The 22313-nt window shown below is 39.1% G+C and overlaps 2 protein-coding genes across 5 annotated transcripts in view; one reads left to right on the plus strand and one right to left on the minus strand.

Moving 5' to 3' along the window:
- The window catches only part of unc13bb (unc-13 homolog Bb (C. elegans)), a 59824-nt gene extending 42557 nt beyond the window's left edge, over positions 1 to 17267 (minus strand). For all 4 annotated transcript variants that reach the window (XM_029515539.1, XM_029515538.1, XM_029515540.1 and 1 more), the window contains exons 1-6: positions 17010 to 17267; positions 10043 to 10072; positions 4423 to 4522; positions 2502 to 2619; positions 2219 to 2342; positions 51 to 124 (exon numbers count right to left, since the gene is read on the minus strand). In XM_029515539.1, coding sequence (XP_029371399.1) covers positions 51 to 124; positions 2219 to 2342; positions 2502 to 2619; positions 4423 to 4522; positions 10043 to 10072; positions 17010 to 17031 — 468 coding nt within the window. In that variant the 5' untranslated portion in view covers positions 17032 to 17267. The remainder of the gene's footprint in view (positions 1 to 50; positions 125 to 2218; positions 2343 to 2501; positions 2620 to 4422; positions 4523 to 10042; positions 10073 to 17009) is intronic.
- A 680-nt stretch (positions 17268 to 17947) lies between these two features.
- Positions 17948 to 22289, plus strand: stoml2 (stomatin (EPB72)-like 2). The gene is made up of 10 exons (XM_029516024.1): positions 17948 to 18094; positions 18739 to 18891; positions 19317 to 19416; positions 19562 to 19620; positions 19727 to 19828; positions 19913 to 20047; positions 20253 to 20397; positions 20600 to 20679; positions 20783 to 20911; positions 21060 to 22289. Exons 1-10 carry the CDS (start codon positions 18053 to 18055, stop codon positions 21168 to 21170), a joined length of 1056 nt encoding a protein of 351 aa, XP_029371884.1. The 5' UTR covers positions 17948 to 18052; the 3' UTR covers positions 21171 to 22289.
- The last annotated feature ends 24 nt before the right edge of the window (positions 22290 to 22313 follow it).

Here is a 22313-nt window from a genome sequence, read left to right on the forward strand (position 1 = left end):
TTTTGCCTCTGTGCAAACAAAAAAGTAAAACCTTAATAACAGCACTCTACCTCATCATGGATTCTCATGGTATTTATGCGTTCAAGCTTTCCTGTCCAATACTGTGCCTCATCATCGGGGATGTCTGGGAACAAAATAAGCATAAAATATTCATGTAAGTGTGTGTTTGATGTTTCCATTCTGCTCCTTCTGATTTCATACGTTACGGAGGTTGCCATAATACATTTATGCCTGTTTAATTTCTCATGAGTCTCTTAGGAATGAAGAATAAAAGTCAAAACAGTTAGCAATGGCCACAAATTGTTAAGGGAGGAGCAACACAAACATTAGGGACATTTCATAAAAACAGCAAGGATTCAATGTTGTTAGAGATGAGTGTTGACAGTAACAATCCAGAAATTATTGAATTACAAGAAACAGCTTGTAAAATAGAATAAAATTTGTTAAATTTCATCCTGTTTTTTTTTTTTTTTTTTTTAATTACCTGAGAATACCAGCAGTCATTGAAAATACAGCACATAAAGCTCATCTATGTAAATATATACTGCATCTGGGGCTTTACTGTGAAATGAGGTACCAACTGGAGTGTCTTTCCGAATCCCCCCCCCCCCCACTCAACCCTGCTTGTACTGTATGCATTACCTGAGAACTGATTACTGTTCTCTCTCAGATCAGGCACTTTCACAGATTCCACTTTTCAGCGGGATTTGCGTGACACTGCGGACAGACACACATTAAAGGCCACACGCACAAAGGCCAGGGCTTCAAAGAGACACCGACCCACAGCTTTAATGAATGGATGTGGTGGCACAGAGAGTCATGATGACCTACTGCAACCTTGAAAGGTCTCCTCTTAAATCAGACAAACAAGTCTGTCTCCCACTCAGCAAACAGACGCTCTGCTTTAACTTTGATGCCTTTTGATCATAGGGCTCGAGCTGTGCATGCTGCAGCGGCGATGGAGATAGAACTGTGGTCAAGGATGCCAAGAGCAAGAGAACAATAGAGGATATTTTACTCTGATCTCGAAGGGCATTAAGTTAAATCAGCTTCACTGCATGAATTAACTTCAACTCTTATGGACGCAGTGATAGTTTGACTGTTTTCAGCATAAAAACTCTGATAAACCAGCTGTATTCTACCTGCCAATCCCCAAATAGTAGACAGATAAGGTCAATGACTACCTGATGATGATAGTCAAACAACTAGCAGCTAAACTGCCCCAATTTCTTTTCCAGGAGTTGATGGAAAGGATTGAAATTAGATTTGATATTTTATTATTTATCTTCATATGGCAATAAACTAATTAAATGCTATTTTTGCTGCTGGCGTTAATGGGTGGCTGCTTACTAAACTATCTCTACTTTAAGAAGCAATGATAAAAAAGTAAGATAATGAATAAAATGCAGCTTTAAATAAATATATATTCCAACTTTGCTTTGTAAATCTCCAGAACTTGACTGATGGGCCTAAATTTCAGCAAAAAGCATTCTTAATGGTTCCTTAACCCTGTTGGCGTCAATGGAACAACATGGACAGACAAAATTATATCTACTGAACCTAAGCTAATAAAGGAGACTGTCATTGATAAGTCATTGTGCCCAAATTATGCAGGACAGAATCACTGCAACTCCACTACAACCAGATAGACATTAGACACCAAGACCAATGTCTATGACAAATTTCGAAGAGTAAACCTGTTCTAGCTATGTAATATTTTATGGATGTTAAAACCTAACCTGATTCAGGAAGCATGTGGTCTTACACCTTACTGGAGAAGACATTGTTCTATGTCCTTATATTCTCTATTCAGGAGAAAATCAGTGTTTGCATAAAGCAACAGAACACCAGGTTACTCAACGTCATCAGCTCGTCACTCAGCACCCCAGGCTGGAGTTTTTCTTTTTTTGTGTGTGTGTGCGTGTGTGTGTGTGTGTGTAGCTCAGAAACTGACTGCTGACATTTTAGCAGGAAGCATTCACTGCCTTTGTGCAACTCCATGGATCAAGGTTTATTTTGCCCTCAGGTACCTTGGAACACTGATGAACACTCTAATCACTGAGGGAGCAACTCTAGTAAGAGAAGATACTTGAGGTGACAACATTGCAAAAATGCCATACATAACACAGCTGGAATGGTCAAAGGTGAAGTTTCACTATTGGTCATTTGCCTCATTCTGGAAACAAAACATACAGCAAAAGTACGAAACAACACTCACCAAACGGCAGCTCGAAGCGAGTATCCAGCAGGACTCGATGAGGAGTTGGGTTCTTCGTGCCATAAATCTCATCTGCCTTCATCAAAACCTCTGCATCCAGAAAAATCCATTCACCAGAGCCCTCCTGCAATTTGATGTAAATTCTGATATGCAGCTTCATTTTCTGTATATGTTCACATTCATTACCACATTTCAGATTTGTATATCAAAGAATTTTATGTCAGTAGGGAATTATTATTTTTTTTTTTGCCAAATTATGCAATATTTGGATGTGTCGTCCCACCTCCTCTGACTGTCGGATACTCTTTAGAGGAATCCAGGAGGTCCCCACCATGGTATCCCAGATGAGACCTTTGTTCCACACCTCAACGATGAGGCCGAGGTCCAGCCGGTTGATCTCACTAAGCCAAATAAAGTGTGTCTTCATTCAAACTGGTATCACAATTGAATAATAAAAGGTCATTCTTGCATGTCAGCAGATAGGAGTAATACAATAGCTACATAATTGAATGCTTTGAGAAAACATTCGATTCACGTCAGAAATTTCTACATCATCGCTGCTGGGCACTACCACTGGGTGATAAAGATTACTTCCCAATTTTGTCGCCTATCAGCTGTCATAATTCATGCCAGCCTTTTTTTTTTTTTTTTTTTTTTACCCCCCCCATTCAACATGCTTTACAAAGAGCTGAAAAAAAAAAGCTTGATGACAGCACTAAAATGGCATATACATTTTTGAAAGGAGCTGTGTAACAAGGGTATCTGCATATTCTTCTCTATGGCAGTTTACTGCTATCCACAGGCTAAACAAAGAGAAGATAAGAGAAAAGACAATCAAAGAGAACAGCTAATTGAGAAAAGTGCAGGGGGAGGATGTGGCACATCCATGGTGCCCAGGTGCACGGACAAAGGCTTTCTAAATCATCCACTTACACAAGATGACACAGCAAGGTATTAAAAGCAAACTGTTGCTAAATTTAAACGGGAGATGCCTTTTTATTTTTAGGTGGTCATTGAAATTGTGTGGGGTTTATCTTGTTTGTTTGTTTGGTTTTTTTTTTATTAAAATACAAATGTTTCCTGTCTTGAATCTCAAAGATATTTGGGAAGTCTCTCGCTGATCACATGTGATTTCCATAGACATTAATATATTTTACAATCACTGTGGGGAATTTTGTCATCTACAGAAACTGCTATCATGGAAGCATCACTTCATCAAGCTCAGAAACACACACGATCACGCAGAAGCCATCAGAGCAGATAAAGATCAAAATGTAACTGGTTATGTATCTGCATAGCTTATCTAAAAAAAATTCTGGTTAGGTGGCTACTGGTCTCAAACCGAAGCAGTGCTGTGCTATATTGTTTAAATATCTGTTATGGTAACATTTTAGGTACTTTATTTCTCATATGGCTAACTTAATTTAAATACTCCTGGTTTATGAGAGTGAGTGCACGTTATCTAAATATTCAGCTCCTGAAAACAACTATACATTCAGATGCAGCAGAATCATTGTACTCTTAATTAAAAAAAACAAAACAAAACAAAACAAAACAAAACAAAAAAAAAACAACACACATTTGGTTGTAACAGGTGGTGCTGAGCATTTGCTGGAAACCCTAATGAATGATTATTTTTTACGTTGAATTACACCTAACTGGCACATCATTAATGGACAGTAGGAGGATGAAGGTCTGGAAAAACAAACACTGTTCCAATGCGGGAGTTTACAAAAGACAAACAATGACACACATGCAGCAACGTGCCGCCTCTCTTGTCGCCATAGATACCTTTCATAGGGAAAGTAAAATGCGGAAATTAAACCAATGAATTACAGGGAGGAAATGAACAACAGCTGTTTTCATAGAGGCAGTCGCAGAACTTGAAAAACAGCCACCTTTCCTGTAGCCATGTGGCATAACAGGCAGGAAATGTGACTGCATGGACGGGGTGTAAAACATATGTATGTGTGTAATAGAAGCACGCATTGTGTACCCTTACATAGATTAGAATCTTGGGAGGATAAACCGCCAAAAAGTCATGTGTGACAGCCTTGTTTAATATGCAAAGCCTGCAATGGTGTGGTTCTTTATATCACTTTTGCATATTAGGTGAGGTCTTTATGACATTTTCTTCAGTTTACTATGACCTTTTTCTTTATTCTAGTTAATAAATGGTCATAAAGGTAGTTAAATTAACTTACAACATAAAATCCTGTTCCCAGCAGGGCAGGTCGCCACGCACAGTGATGGTTGTGCTTTTGACATTCTGGACCTTCAGTGTCACGTAGGTGTTGAATTTGTCTGAAACAAAGAAAAGAAAGTTTAAATTATGGTGAGGTGGTAGCATTGCACAGGAAGCTGTATAAGGGAAAATATGCACTTATTCAGATAAAATTTCAAAAGTAAAGAAGTGGCAGAGAAGATATTTCTTCAATGACAACATGCAATATATGCAACAGTCTGCATGATCATTTACTGGGAACAACCAGGTCAAAACACTTTGAGGAGTGTTATGTACCAAAACGGATAAACAACCAATAAATAAATAAAATATAAATAATAAATAAGTGAGGTAGACTAAGATCCAATGTGCAAAGTAACACAGGTAATACTGACCAGGGCACTTCTGCTTTGGCTTTGTGCAGGAGAAAAATACATCAGGAGTTTTAGTGAGAGTGAAAGAAGATAAGCCCCCTCGCCCCTGTTGAGCCAAGCCGAGCCAGGGCAGGGCAGAAAACTGACCCTGTTAATCTCCAGTCAGAGCCAACCCCACAGAGCAGATACACTACAGGCTCAAACCGCATGCTATATCCCTCCTGCAATGTGAATTGCAGCTTCTCCTGATCTCACTGTAACTCGTCTTCTATAAATTTTGCATATAATAGAGGAAGCAGGTCTTCTGATGATGTAATGAAGTGGAAGTCCCTTCTGACCTGTTACTACTGCCGGAAAGGTCTCTGTCAGCCCTGATACCATCAAGACTAAAAATAAATTTCAAAGGGGTCAAAGGTGGCAGGTAACTTTCCTATGTGATCAGCTGACTATTTTTGCAAGGAGTGACCACTTCAGAAACTCAAAAATCCATCATATGCCTAATGATCTCCATCAGTCTCTTCTTAGCCAGTAGTGTGACACAGCGGAACAACAGCATCTGCACCAGCTGTCAACGCCCGTAGGAATGAGGGGATTACACAGCCCATAAAACAACAACTACTACCGCAGCACGGTGGAGTAGCACCAAACCTGTGTGCTAATGTGCTTGGTTTTACCTACGGTAGTTACCAGCCTTACTAGAAGTCTTCCCTGCAGTGGCTCAAGTCTGGCCCCTTACAGGGCACATGAGCAGCTACAGGAGAAGAGTAGATTGAAATGGCTTTAATGTTGAGGATAGGTTGTGTGATGGACAAGGAGTGAGCAATATGGACAAAGTCCTCTCTCACTTGTGGCATATGACCTAAAATGTATATTAGGGTGTATCTATTTTTTTGGTGTACAGTAACAATGAAAATGAATGCCCCATTTTCACTGAGTACAAGATAAAATATCTTATCCAGTGTTGCAGTCCATTTTGCTCTTGCTAAATAGCGAGCATTAACAAGAATGGCTATTTGTTAATGGTTTTGTTGAGAGCTTCAGTTATTGTTGTGTTCATCACAACACAAGAGGCTCCAACAAGTCCTCTGAGAGGTGATGTTTTTCACAGCTGCCCTAATGCAACAGAGTTGAGTTATTAGAAAGCTAGGATTTATGCATGTGGTCACCCCGACTGCATGCGTATTGTGTTGTTGCCAATGCCAGCTCATCTTGAGCTCAATCTATACAGTAGCAGCAATGCTAATTGCCTATTTTTCCAGGAGAGGCAGCTTAATACAGCTATGAGGCATGACACGGTGACGTTCCCTCTGAAAAATGTTAAAATGGGCACCAAAATCAAAAAGCCAACGCAATGTGCGCAATGTGTAAAGTAGAAGTGCATTACCTCTTTTTTAATATTAGGGAAAAAAAAACAAAAAAAAAAAAAAAAACAAAAAAACAAACACACTCCAAAACAGTTTTCTTGGCAGAAAATAAAAAATATAAAACAATGGCCCCAGAAGGAGATCATAGGACATACTGGATCCATTCACTGTAATGCAATGTACTTACAAAAGCTGCAGTCTCCAAAATCAATTTTAGTTTTAATGAGGTCAATGTAAAACTGTCAAAGTAAGTGCAGAGGTTTCTACTGATAAATGGATGAATTGGAGGGCCAAGATTTCTGGGCTAAACCCTGAACATTGAGGCCCACCGCATGTGCACACCATGGATGTGTGAGCACACGCACAAGGTCTATGGGAAATAAAAGTGAAGCATCAGCTGTTTCTTTGCGGACTGATCCCATGACGACACTAAACAAAGATTGTTCTGGTTACAGCAGCAACATATTGAAACATTCACCCAGCACATTACCTTTCACAGAGCAGCCAAATAAGTAAATACAACTCTTGACTCAATTAGAGCATAAACAGTTGCCACACAGGTGGATTCTTCCTGCATTCCACTGGCACGCAATTTAAACACATATTAAGATTAAACAGCAAAACAGCCAGTGGTCTGAAAGAATCAGCCATCCCAAAAGGAGCGTGAGTGACAAGACGCAGACCTAATTACTGTCTCTGGAGAGCAGTGGCGACAAAACGCAGGTATAATTACAAAGAAGCCTGGGGGATGCTCAAGCCATTCCCTAATTAGATATACCATGCTTTGTACCACACTTGCGCCGCCTCCCATGAATAGAATAGATGAGATAAGGGAAGAGGATGTCGGATTAGATGAGAGCCACTTAATGGTTGTGGTCCTTTTACTGCAGGCGCTGTCCACTGTACAACTGATACAATCTGCACTGCTGAGGAGGAAGCAGCAGTAACTGCCTGGCAAAAAAAACAAACAAACAAACAAAACAAACTATATTTCTCCACACTAGGGGCTGACTAATAATGGATTTATGAGGTCTATACCAGCATTGGTGTTTGAGAATAATCAGGATATGATGACATGTTATGCAATATAATAATAATAATAATAATAATAATAATAATAATAATAATAATAAACCAAAAAACACAAGACACACATAGCATTAACAATTCACCTAGACTATATCGATCATGTGATCATATGCGGGCCACTGTTATCTTGAACACTGATACTTGTATATAGATATCTCAATGAGTCCACAACACAAAGCAGTGTCACTGTTGCAGTCTGTTCACCAGAGAGCATAAACACATTATGCAATGGATCCATTTCAAGATGTGTTTGTGTTTATGTTTTAAGATAGTCTTTCTTTAAACACACTATCAGCCAATGTATTTCTGTACTACTATTATTATTATTTTTTGATTACACCAGATCACCAACATCAATATTGCTACGGGCCTAGAAAATTTGTTGAGGCTTTTAGTAATAGACGGATGAACAAAGATTGATTAAAATAATTATTTTTGTTAAGGAGACACATAGTGGCGCAGTAATATCACTTCACAGCAACAAGATCATATATTCAAACCTGGGGCCTTTCCTACGTCACACAAAAACAAGCAATATGTAAATCTACATTAATTTAGCTTCTGCCCAATACGACTGTAAAATCATACACATTTTGGTTTTGTGGGATCTTTCTCATTGGATTGCTTTGAGGACTGATAATATACAATTCATCCGGCACAACATGCACACGCTCACTCTCTCTGTTATGCACAAATGCATGTACACACAGTGGCACAAAGAGAGCAGACCAAGCATACCTGGCAGGGCAGGAATCAGATGAGGTGAATGAAAGGATAAAACAGCCATCCTGTCAATGTTTTAAGACAGCACTCACAGTCCCTGCATGTGAACCACCCGCTCACCCCGAGTCCTCTGTGTCATCATTCATTATTGATTGATGATGAGTTTTCAGTGAATTAGTCAGGGAAACGCAGGCAGTTGGAAGCATGACATTTCCAATTCAGAACACTCATCAATGTTGCATGCAACAGCAGAGATAAATCTATTGGTAAACTTTTTTCTTTTGAGATACCATCGATGGGACTACCTCATGAGTCTCTCTTGTGTACAAAATTCTACACCAAGTATAATGTGAATAGATGTTGATGTAGGCACCACAGTAATTTACAAAATGAAAGTACGTGCATACTGAAATTTGTTGGCAGGCAAACATGCAGAAACTGGACATACACACAGTAACACAAAGCTCTTATCGAGCCCCAGTTTCCTGTGGCCTTTGGTGGAAAGTAAGACAGCTGGCCAATGGCCAGTCCAAGGTCACCTTTAGTTCAAAATGTACAGACATATGTCTGTAATATAAGGCCGTCAAAGTTCGGCCTAACAGGTATCCAGTATCCATCTGAAGGTGTGTTGAAGTGCAAACACACAACCCAGACCAGCCTTATGTAAACTTTAAGTGTTCTTCCAATAAGTCACAGACCTTCCTCTGCAGAGCAAGCAAGGGTTATCACAGAGATTAATAAAAAGCCATGACATGTTAAGTACTTCATTCCTTAAACCTGAATAAACAGACAAAAGGAAAATTACTTCCAAGAATTCCTACCAGAATGGGAAGTATGTGAAATAAAGGAAGGAAACTCATGTCAACATGCCTTTCCTATAAATTTGCAGATGAAATGGATTTCTACAAAGTAGACACTGTGCAGCTTTGATAAACATTTTCTTATCTGCAACATAATAAGATAGTGAGCCACATCAGAGCCCTTGACAATGAAGACTGTATGTGTTGTAAGCAACATAAACAATTTAATACCACAAATGTATATATACATGTAAAATAAAAAGCAGGTTAATTATGATTATATGATGACTTAGTTAAGCAGACTAGTTGTTTCAGCCGACCAGTTGTTTCAGCTCAATCAATCATGTTTTTAATAGGAGATTTTCAATGGTGATTTTTTTTTTTTTTTTCTTTAGGTTTATACAATTTACATTGTCAACATCTCCTTTTGTGTTCTAAATCTCTTGGGTGACTGTGCCTGATAAATCCCTCTTGGCCCTGTGGCACAGTGGAGTGACTGAAGTTTATATTTCACCTAAGGGTGACTTATCCCTGAAGTTGGCTCTGGGGCAGGTGTCTCGTGGCGTGGCCCAGAAGAAGTGCAGGGCACATGTCTACCATAGACTGACCATTTAAAACCAGTATCTCAGAGCAGCAGAGCCACTTGTGACAGAATGCAGACTCCTAATATAAACATTATGTTTTACCAAGAAGGGACTGGAAGAAGGGGAAGGGACTGCAGAACATACACGCTAAACAAAGCTAGAGGCCTGCTGGATAATTGACTATGCAGGTGAGATGAAGACTGTGAATGACAGTAAAATGTCACCGGCATATCCAAAGCCGTGGTGATTTCCTGCCAGTGTGACAGAAACGTCACAGGGCTTAAGAGCAGGCGTTAGGCTAAACACTGGAGGGATTTGCTAAGGTGGAGAGCACCGGGATTTGGCCTAAGCAGCCACCGATCTAAGCTCACCTGCGCAGGCCTTGGTATGGAAGGACACAGGACATTATGCGAGATCAAACCTGGCTTTCAGTGACTTGCCAGAATGTGAGTGATTAACCTACATGAGATGATGAATGTGTGTGATACATTTGACACATACTACTACAACAACGACCGCATTAAGAAGAGTTGCAGTTAACCTTTGGGGATTCTCCCACAGTTTGACATTGGGTGAGGCTATTAATAGCGTCATTCCACATATGTTGAAAGGAAAGTGTTTGATTTTGTATGATAAGACTGAACTAATAAAGAGAACTGCACTCACCTGGAGATCCTTGGAGTTTGGCTTTCTTCACTGCAAAAAAACAAAACAAAAAAAAATTCAGCATTTGTTCTTACTCTTGGGGATGAAAACAAGTCAGAAATTAAAACATACATAGGCATGTGAAATCTGATGTGCAGAAAAACACCTGCATAAACAGAGGACTCGTGACACCTGAGCAAAAGCCTTAACGTGCTGCCGTCTGCATGAGAAACAACACTGAAAACACAACTCGATCAAAATAGATGACCCATTTGTTTAAGTGGCCAGCTCTAAAACCACAAAATAAAAATTCAATTCAATTAAATTCATGCATCACACACATTAAGCAAGTTGCCCAATTTCCACTTGCTCATAATTTTCTTTTCCCTTTTTCTCCTCCATCACAACTACCGTGAAGAACTACTGTGAATTAGATCTCTTGATGAATGATTTATTTTTATACAAGCACACTGAACAACAATAAACGCTGCTTGAGCTTAAAGTAGTCCAACAATTAAGCTGAGCTTTACCCTTTCCTCTGATATGTGAATATATTGCCTTCAAAAATTGCACAAGTTTATATTACATGCATTTATACACACGAAAACTGACACCTACATTTTGTCAGAGCTGACAGATAAATTTTATTCCAGAATACCAACTTTAATATAATCAAGAAGCATAAGCCTAGACAGCTGTATAATAAACGCACAACAGATGGGATACAAACTAACAAAAAATAATGGTAAATTCGGACAGGGCCAGATGGGTATTACGATAGAATTTAAAAAATAAATAAATAAATAAATAAACAGAAAGCAAAAAACAAAACAAACAAAAAAAGGAAAATATCTGGCAACAGCAGCCATTTCGTAAAACCTAAAAGCAATAATTTAAGATGGAAAAAAAGACATGCTGGTGTGTTTTGGTTTATTTTTAGAGCCACCATCTTTAGCTGCTTGGTGCATCTATACAATAACATTTATGGGATTGTGAAGCTTTGGAGGGGATTAATTGTGATTGCTGTGGCAGAGTTATGTGCTTGAGCATGTAACCCACTAAACCTCTGGAGCCTCTGATGGCAGATGGACAGGCTGGGATGATGGAGGCACAAATGACACGTTCTTATTTCCATGTCTCATTCCCTGTCCTGTGCACATTCAAACAGCTATATAGGAGTAGAACAAATTAGTTTGTCCTCCCTTCAGAATAAAAAATTACTCTTATGTGAATTACAGCCACAACAATCAGCTTTCCAGTCAATGAGTATCTATATGTTGAATAGATAATAGTAAAGTAACGTAAAGTTTAAGAATATGTACAACTGTAAATACATGTTGTTCACTGCTGCAATGTAGCCAAAAATCATTTTCAAGGATTAAAACATTGACTGAGTTTTTTCCAATGTTGTCTTTCAGGATTACAATGGGTGGAGCGGAGGAGGAAGATAACAAAACTTCACCCGTCACTGAAGTGCTTCCTGCCTTGTACATACCTCAGTATCTAGCAGAAAGGGAGCAGTGGAAATGTTGAGAGAAACCAGCAGTGTGACCCCCCTCCTCCTCCTCCTCCTCCCTTTGGCTTTCTGATAGGCTTTTTCAGCCATGGCCTATCTCTTTGTCAGTGGCACAAATGAGCTGGCACAGCGGCCTTATGTCCTAATTTACATGATGTTATTTAGGGCTGTGACACACAGAGCAGAGGGTCATAAACCATGGACCCATTATTGTGGAAAGTGATGCTTATCAGTGTCTGCTCTGGGCTCTGCAAAGGTTTAGAGGCCATTTAGCTGAGGCAGGGCTAGATTCAGAATTGCACTATCAACCCACTTTTGTTCCCCCTTTTGCCCCAGTGCGCTCACTTTCTTTTCAACATGACTCAAACACAGTAAACTAGGTAAATCCTTTACAATGAAACCTTCCACAGGTCTTTGATTCCAGTAGGGCGACATTGTAACATGGAAAGGTTTACATCTCTGCTTCTTATTATTTTCTTGTTAAGTAACAACTTACCATTTACATTCACTAGACGCTTGCTTGGTTTTTGTCTGGGGTTGCAACTAATGATTTTTTCCCCATCAGTGACAAGAATCTGAAAGCAGGCAACACATTATGGAGTCCGAACAGTCTCATAATGAATGGACTCTCGCGGGGCTTTTCATGAATGCACATGTTTTGTTTCGTAGTTGTATTGCGAACTCACTAATGCACACAATCTGTTTTGCAAATACACACACTTTAGGTCACAAATGTAATTTTGAGGCACACTTGTAATATAAATTCACGGCATATACGAATTGCTGAATGTGCATTTATGAAATCTGTGCGTTGAACTTTGAGACTGCCCTGATGTCGCAGGTCAACCAACGTCACCATTGGCTGATAAAGCTGTCAATCAAATGTATGTTTCTCATTGACAGATTTATCAGCCAATCGGGTGTGTTTGCTTTCAGCCAATCAAATGGCTCTTTACATTTCTCCACACTTAAACTGTTGGTGACCTTTGTCGTTATGGCAACAATAAACAATATGTTAGGAGGGCAAATGATTGGCTGAAGTTTTACAAAGCTGGATCACAAAGACACAAATGAGGTACAATCATCAAATGCTGATATTAGCAATTGAAAGCTAGCATCCAAAATCTAAACTCTTTTGCAAAAGGGAAGGAGGAACAGGAAGTGACACCTGAAAGCTACTGCTGTTGCAGGCAGTGGTGAACTTCCAGTCTGTGCTGGCTGTTGGATCTGATCGAATGGAGCCAGTGTAAAAAAAAGAGGTAAAAAGAAGGAAGGGGAGGGAGAGAAAGAGAAAGAGAGGGATGCAGAGAGAGAGAGAGAGAGAGAGAGAGAGAGAGAGAGAGAGAGAGAGCAACAGATGGCCAAGGGATTACTACTACAATCTCTAAGCACTCTATCTCACTCTGCCTCTTTCTCTCATAATTCCACTACTCTGCTGTTTGCTACACTCGACCGCCCTGCCGACAATATTTCAGTCATGCACAGCCTCCATTTCTCATCCAAAGGCGTCAGTGCCATTACAGTGACATCATTTCATTGCCAGTTTCAATAGAGTAAGAGTAAATCAAATTTGACACCACGTCAACAGAAGAGTCAGCACACGAAAGGTGCGATGACGTGCAAAACAAGGTCAACATTCTGTGGTGTTACCTGTTCAGCTGGCAATAAAACTGAAGTACAAATGTAGGAGGCATTGAGTCACTTCACCAGCACCAAACATTAACATTTGATGCAGCGAAATAGTTTCTCATTGATAATTAGTGCCACAACAATTAATTGGTTGTTCCACAGAATGTAGGTGTTATTTGCTTTACTTTTGCTGACGGCAAGTATCAGCCAAGTAAATGACTCACTTGACAGACCTCTACATCCAAGTACCATTTGCAAAATGTTATCAAGTTAATTGCTCAAATGTCCCAATATCAACACCCTCTAGCACAGTTGAGCTATTCTCTGCCTCTTGATATTGCAACAATGACCTCCAGGACCCTGCTCATTCTGGGCAAATTATAGTCTGTTAGTGTTCCTCTATTAAGGTAATGGCTGATGGACAGGATAAATTCAACCCTGTCTACAGCCACTTCCTTCATAAACTTCAGCCAGTCATAAGAGACTCTTAAGTCTAAAAGAGCAACTGTTCCCACAAAACTTCTCCATGAGAGCTTCTCTGTAGCCTTGAAGAGTCTTTCAGGAAAACCACAGAGGATTTGTTTGAACCAAAGGAACATTTACCTCGCTCTCAAAAAAATAAATAAATAAATAAAGTGAGCATGTGTCTGAAACAGTATTTGTACTTCTGCATCCTGCAGTCCATGTGAGTCCACTCAGCCCTGATCCACAGCAGGAGTCCCCCCTCCCAAATGTCCACTTGTAAAAGCAACCACTTATCTGTTGTGTAAAGACATCACCATGGAGATGACGCTTCTCTACTAGCAATCAATAAGCAACATTGCCAAGCTGTGCTTTCAGAGGCTGAGTCACGACATCTGCTAATCATGCAACCCCTGCACAGGCACCCTTTCCTCTATGTTCTATGGGCGGCATGGTTCCAACTGGCTTTAATAACGATAATCAATACATGGACAGTATGTGAGCTCTTCAGTGGAAGGCCCAATCTGTACAATAGTACTTGACTGGCAGAGCCATTGGGCTGAACTTTCTGAATTAAGAGAGACTAATTGGCTTTTCTTATGCGTATTGATGTCACACCTGAGGCTCACTGTTCCCAGGTTTTACTGAAAATGACAAAGTTTCTGTCTGTGTGTTTTTTTATTATTATTATTTTATTTTAGAGGTCGCAAACAGATTTTCTGTAATGAAAAGTTGTGTGGCGACCTAATACCAGGAAGACGCTGACAGACCAATGACTGATTTTTGGCAGTGATTTGACTGTGCCACATGTGGAGTGGTTAAAGTACGACAAATCTTAATACAACTTCTATATAGAAATCAAATGTTTCCTAAAATGTTTTATAGTGGGAGTCCCATATAAATAGCTTGGAATGAAGATCAAGTCCTTTGCAGTCAAGAAAAAGTACTACTTACAATAGCAATTGTCCAAATTTTCACATATGGCGATTATGCCACACATTGTGTGACAATGAGAATTTAAAATAAAAAAAATAGACAAATCAACTTCTTAATCAAAAAAAGGGATTTGTTTTAAACAGTTTTTAGTGAAAAATAATGCAGAATTATTATTTTTTTGCTTTTCTTTTACTCATCTATATTTGTAAACTGAATATCTTTGGGCTTTGGGCAGTTTCCTGAAGAAAACAAAAAATATGGAGGCCATCTTCTTTGCTGTTAAACTATTACTGGTATTTTCTGATTAACTTTTTAATCCTCCCCTCCCTGTTGACTGACTCCCTTAAGAAGGCAGAAAGCTGAACAATCAAACCAAATATAAGCAGCATAAGGGCTGGTTAGCAATGGTATTAGCTGCACTGCCAAATGCTTGCTGTATTAAACACAAAAAATCTGAACATTCAGAAATCAGAAACACGGGTATGTGGGAAATATAGAACCAGACCTATCATGACTGAGCAGAATACTTTTAGTTTACACAGCCTGTATGAGGAGGACTCCTTCCTTGTGAAGAACACAAGTGTTTTGACAGTCACGCCTCTTTGATAACATTTGCAAATGGTATTAAAGAGAGTTAAGATCATGACAGAAGGCGTTTGCTTGATTGCATAATCAGGTACGAATGGTGGGATCTGAGGGATATTTGAAAAGAATTTGGTGTATCTGTGGTGACACAGGATGACTGAAATCCTGATTTCCAGCATCAAATATTTGATTTTAGTCATCTATACCCTGCACAAATTATTTTTTAAAGATAAAATTTGGTGCTTTGAATCTACAAAAATAAAATACACCAGGGTACTCAGATTGAGGCTGTATATTGCTCTGTATGTAAATCCTATTTGCCAGAAATGTGCCAGAATGATTCCCAGAAATATTCAGGATATTTAGGAAATCTGTTATTTAATATTAACACTAGCAGCATGTGTCCACTTTGTAGTTATTGCCTACAGGTAAGATTATACTAGTTACAATCATAAATCATAATAGAAAGCAGATGTTGAGTCATCAACATGACTTGAAAGATGCTGACTCTAAGATGAATGTTGTTTCAGCTAGGTAGTAAGATTGTAAAACAACTACACAATAAAATAAGTTGTAGAACTTGCTATAGCATCAGTTTCAGTTTCAACTTAAGGCCCACTTTCACCTCAACTCCTCCAAATAACAAAAGCCATTCATTTTTTGAACCAAATGCTCGATAATATATCACAAATCATTTCTGGAAAGGGCGCCATCAATTTGACTCATGGCCAATGAGGAGACAGGTGGTAATCATACAACCTGTGGAAAGGGATCTATAGCAGAGGCTGGAATGACACATCTATTTTGTCATTTAGAGTAGTGGACTTTATTTGATAAATGAGCTCATAAATTATTCATTTCAAATAAGGCCTGACATTTTATATATTTGAGACATTAATCTTGAAAGGGTTGAGAGACAGAATTTTATTTTCACGTTGAGTGTCGTCAGGGAGAACACAACTGGATGGACAAGTACTACCTACACAAAGCAAGTGATTACATTTTTTTACATTTCAATACATAACAAAATATATCTGCATAATCATTATACTGTGTCTTTATTTTCTCTCAGTATTAACAAGACTTCTCTAAGTTTAGTTTGAGTCTTGTTTTTGCTGTTTTTTTATTTTTATTTTTTTCTAGTTTCCTCTCCAGACAGCACTGGACAAAACTGTGGGGCATTTGTCACAGAACTGGGTATTGCATAATGTGCTTTACTACTGTAAAGGATGCTAGAGCAGAGAGGGATTTTCCAACATTTTGTGTTTGTGTGCACGTGTATTAAACCAATCCCATGTTTATTTCCTTCATTGTATATGTTTGTGCCTGTAGCCTTGGATTAAAAATGTGTTACAGTCTATCGTGTTATCATCTTTGGAGCTGCTGAAAGATTTGCTTTTGTGTGATTTATCAATAATTATATATATATATGTGTGTGTGTGTGTGTGTATGTATACATATATATATATATATTCTGTCCATATATTTCTAACATACCTGGGTCAACAGAAACCAGCAGATGGTGGCTGTCAAAACAGCTGCAAAAACAGCGCCTGTGATGTGAGCGAATTTACTCCAACAGAAAAACGCCAACATCACCTGAAGTATAGCTCTATGATATTCATTCATCGTGTCTGGATTTTTTTTTTTTTTTTTTTATGTACAAGTTACTTTTCTGTTATTGTGACTGTTTGGGAAGGAACAGGAGGAAGAGTGGGGGGTTGTCCGCTGCTAGAAAACCAGTCCTGTGAGATTTCACCAACATTATCCCATGAATCCGAGAAAGAGACGCTTAATGTCGTTTATAACACTATGCGGAAATAAGTAAAAATAATAATAATAAAGATGATTAAAACTTACCTCTGACACACAGTAACGACATGGCAGAGGGCTTCCAGCGAAAATCTAATAGTTTCACTCAGTTTGCAAAGCTGGCTCTCGGCGGAGATTTCCTCTGTCCGGTTACATTATGAAGTCCGTTGGATGACTTTATCTAATCGTCGTCAGGCTCCCTGTTTGAGGTTTACAGGCGGTTTTCTGGTGCCGGACTGTGGCACAGAGCAGCGGCCCCCCGCCGCGGCCACGCCATTATTCTAACTCTCATCACAGTTTTTTTTTCTCCAGATTGACCGACAACCTGAGGCCAGCGAGACTGGGGAGAGGCACCTGTTACTGACGTTTGATCTGTCCAATCAAAATGCGGCGCTGTACCAGGGGGCGGTGTTTCCGAAAGTAATCTGACCAATAGCTAAGCGACGCAGGTTGGCGGATGAACCAGGTGACGCACACGGATCCAAAGCGGGCAAACATCCACATAACTTTTTTTTTTTTTTTTTTTTAATGAGAGTTCAAATTTTATATTGTTTCGTGTTTGTTTTTTAGGGTAACAGTAACAACTGTTGGTTTTGGTGTAATTTATTTTACTCGTGTCTTTATAATTATATAATCTCCCATATTCAAATATAGTTATATCCCCATGAGTCGTATACAACATGTGTTTTTAACTTTATGAATTGTGATTCGTGCATTAGTGCAATTATAAGTACTTTTTATTTCTCAATAGTCTTGAGATGAACCATAGGTCACTGTGACAGCTGATAAAATAATTTTTGCCTCTTTTCTGAATAGCTGCTTCTGTGAGAGAGCTAAAACAAATCAAATAGCGCCACTCTGTGCACTTAGTGATTATTACATTAGGACCACAAAATCTTGAACGAGCGGAACCATATTCGCTCGATTATTGTTGTTCGCTCCGACCGGAGTTATTCAGCGTCGCACCAATGATGTAAGATTTCATTTCCTGTGCAGGAAGGGTCATTCACATGAGTGCACAGTTTGGATAGAGTCCAGTCGACAGAGCCGAATTAAATTTTTTGTTTCGGTCATTTTGCTGTAGTCCAGCGATGTTACGGACGCTGTGTCGGGCCGGCGGGCTCCTCTTGCAGGTAAATCAAAGTGTTGTGGCGTTTCCGGCTCTTTAGTCTGTCAGTTGGTGTCATTTAGCGAGTGTCCATGTGTTAGTAATCTACTCTATCTTGATAGAAGTGTCACTGAGTTTCTACACAGAGAAATCTGTCTCCCTGACATCTGACCGACATTCCAACTATTTATTGTGTATTTTAAAATTGCCTTGTTTTTGCCTGTACATCATAAATATATTTCCATTGTGATTTGCATGATGTAAGTTGTAAGAAATGTTGTAGGTCTCCGGACTAAGGCTCACAGTTTCATGTTTTCTTGATATTATGTTAAGTAGATATTTATGTTAAGATGTCAGTTAGCACGTGGGTCTAACCTTCCCAGTGTTTTGTCTTCTGCTGCTTTTTATCATTATAAATGATATAATAAATGATATTTGAAGACAGAGGAACATCTTGTAGTTTTCAAATTTTTGATTGAATTAACAGTCAATTTATTAGACAATTAGCTGCAACTTTATCTTGTTCAGTTAGATGTACATGACATAATATTTGCAGCTAGGACTTAAGTATGAAAACTATGTCTTAACAAAAGATAAGTTTGTTAGATAAGAATTAATTCACCAAATAGCCATTCTGGAAATCTGATTCCGTTATGATTGTGTCTGTAGCAAACCCAGCGGACTGCACCAAGGTTGTGGGTGACACCAGCACATCAGCGATGGGCATCCAGCTTGCCCATGAACACGGTGATCCTGTTCGTGCCTCAACAGGAAGCCTGGGTGGTGGAGAGGATGGGTCGCTTCCACCGGATCTTAGAACCGGTATCATTTGTTATTTTTTATTCCGAATCCAAAAATGATACACTCTCAGCTGTCAGTCAATAAGAATGTGCATTTAAATTGAAAAGCACTGCAATGAATCATTCTTTGTCAGCTGCTTTTGAACTGTATTGCATTATTGATTAATTCATCTTGCACCGCTTTTCCGTTTCTGGGCCACGGGGGAAGCTGGAGCTAATCCCAGCTCATATTGGGCGAGGGTAGGGTAAACCCTGGACAGGTTGCCAGTCCATTGCAGGGCCAACACACAGAGACAACCAACCACTCACACTCACATTCAGACCCACGTGCACCAAACCCACAACCTTCTTGTTGTGCGGCCACAGCGCTAACCATTATGCTGCCATTTTGCCTTAAACATACATTGTATCACTTAAATCACTTTATCAATTTCCTATTTCTTCCAGGGTTTGAATTTCCTCATACCCTTACTTGACCGAATTCGTTATGTGCAAAGTCTGAAAGAAATTGTAATTGATGTCCCAGAGCAGTCTGCAGTGTCTCTAGGTAAGTAGCACAAGGCTTTTATTCCATAAGTCATGAGTACTCAGGGGATTTCTCTGTGGGCATCATTCATCAATTACTCGATCACAATACAGTTGAGCCTGAGGAACAAATTTTAGGAATAACATGGTTTTTCTTATTTTTACAGACAATGTAACACTTCAGATTGATGGAGTACTTTACTTAAGGATCTTAGACCCTTTTAAGGTAATGCTCTATATTATACTATAATATTTTTATACTATATTTTTATTGTACAATTGTGATACAAATGTATTTTTTTAATCTTCCAATCACTTCTATTTGTTGCCAGGCCAGTTATGGTGTTGAGGATCCAGAATATGCCGTCACACAGCTGGCACAGACCACTATGCGTTCAGAACTGGGAAAACTCACACTGGACAAAGTGTTCAGGGTAACCAAAAAAACCGCTGAGTCTCATGGTGGCTGTATAACTGTACTCTCAACATAATTTTATTTCTGGTTTTTATTTTCAAAGGAGAGGGAGTCCCTCAATTCCAATATCGTGCACTCCATCAACCAAGCTTCAGATGAGTGGGGAATTCGTTGCCTCCGTTATGAAATCAAAGATATACATGTTCCACCTCGTGTCAAAGAATCCATGCAGATGCAGGTGAGATTAATGTGTTGTAAATTAATGAAAAAGGATCAAAGAATATTCTCAGAAGAGACTTTATTTTACTTGGATTTTATTCTCTGGTGGCCTTTTAGAACCAGACTGAGTCATCTCTAAAATTCAACACTTCAATAGCGAAGCAAGAGAGACCTATTAATCACAGCACATGCTTTAACCCTCACATTTTATTTACTCTGTGTAGGTAGAGGCTGAGCGCAGAAAGAGAGCCACAGTGCTGGAGTCTGAGGGAACGAGGGAGGCGGCCATTAATGTTGCTGAGGGTCGTAAACAAGCTCAGATCCTTGCCTCAGAGGGTGAAAAAGCAGAACAGATCAATAAAGCGGCTGGTACGTGAATTTAGTCTTCCAATTTAGTTTTTATCTCTGTGGTTTGTGCAGAGTTACTGTGCTTGTAGCAATGCTGCTTGTTTTCACTCATACCTGTTGCTGTGACTAAGGCTTTAACTTGAATTTGTCTGGCTAAAAATGCTTGAATTACTGACATATTGCGAATTGTTATTTTACTAACCGATTACCGGTTTTCTTCCAGGTGAGGCTCAAGCTATCTTGGCCAAAGCTGAGGCAAAAGCCAAGGCCATCCACCTGTTATCAGATGTTCTGGCTGAGCAGGTAAACAGCACTTTTGTTTTTTTTTTTGGTTGGGATAACTGTGGTCGAACCTCATTTGAAACATATTTTTTTGTTGTTTTGCTGATGTTTGTGCATTATACAGAATGGAAATGCAGCAGCCTCATTGAGTGTGGCTGAGCAGTATGTATCTGCTTTCTCAAACCTCGCTAAAGAGTCCAACACCATCCTTTTGCCATCTAATACTGGTGACATTAGTGGAATGGTCACACAGGTATTTACAAGCTTTTTACGTGCATTTTTATTCAAGCTTATGCATATTGGGCTGGAATGTGTATGTTTGTGACATCTAGATGGAAGTATATCGGCTTTTGCTGTCATCAATTTTAATGTTACTGACTGTTGATTTTCTCACTACGCAGGCAATGACCATTTACAGCACATTGGCGAAGACAAGCCCAGCGGTAGAGACATTAGAAGTGGTGGAGGAGAAGAGTGAAGAGCTTCAAAACCAATCAACATCAACTCCCTAGCAGAGGAGTCAAAATGAACTCAAAGCAGTAAATGAAACAGAACCCGAGGAGGCAATTTATGTTTCAGTTGTCACAGTGGGCTCCAAGGCATCCATGCAAGACATCAGTTCACCATCTGTTGAAAAGGAAGAATGAAAAGGAACAACTGCCGACTTTATAAACTCTTCTAGTGTCTTGCCTTGGAGTCCATGGAAAACCACAGCTTTTGTAAGAGAGTTTGTAATCATCACTGACTCGTGTTTATTTTCATTTATTGTCAGATTGGGAAATAAAATCCAGCCTCCAGCCAAATATATTCATAGAAGTGATTTTGAAGGTTGTGAATAGAACTGCATTACCAATTAATTTTGGTAAGTCATTCAATCATGTTTATTTTTTCATCATATTTGCAATATTGTTCTCGATAGTATAGATTCATTTGTATTAATGCTGTAATCACAGTCAGCTCAGGTGCACCAAATGCTTTGGCTTGTTGTTGGAAGTTTACAAAAAACAGTGATAATTCTTCAACAGTTTTCATCATTTTGGGACCAGCACCAATGGGTTGCTATGTTTGATGTCTGGCTGGATGCATCAGGATCTTTGGAAGTGTAGTTAAAGAGTAATTACTTCACAATGTACCATGTGTTTTAATAAAGCACAATCTCCCCGATAAAGCTAAACCACAAGTTGCTTGAGAAAGTCTTAAAGATGTAAAATTGGACAGAATTAATTACTTTTCAAAAATTAATAAGTCAAAGTGAGCCTTAGGAAAAAAGGGCCCTGCTCATAGCTGTTCTCACTTCTTATATTTCATGGACTATATTTATTAAATTTCAAGGTTCCTTGTGAATTTAACAAGTTTGTCTCACAACAGGTTCATGAACTTACTGCAAAATGAAACTGGCACACTTGAGTATGTCTCACTTGCGCTTCACTGAGTGAAATGACTTCATTAGAAGGTTCTGGGTGTGTTAGAAATGGATGGTGTCAAGCAGTTGTTTAAAAAAGAATATAGATATATAATGATGTTAGAAGATGACTGCATGAAAGGACTTGAGAAACTTCTGGAAATCTCAAATTGAAGGTGTGCAAAATGTTATGGAGAAATACATTTCCAGCATCATACAATAAAGAAAATTGCTGAAGTGGTTAACTGTGTGT

Source organism: Echeneis naucrates, chromosome 12, assembly GCF_900963305.1.
Source record: "Echeneis naucrates chromosome 12, fEcheNa1.1, whole genome shotgun sequence".
Classification (NCBI taxonomy): Eukaryota; Metazoa; Chordata; class Actinopteri; order Carangiformes; family Echeneidae; genus Echeneis; species Echeneis naucrates.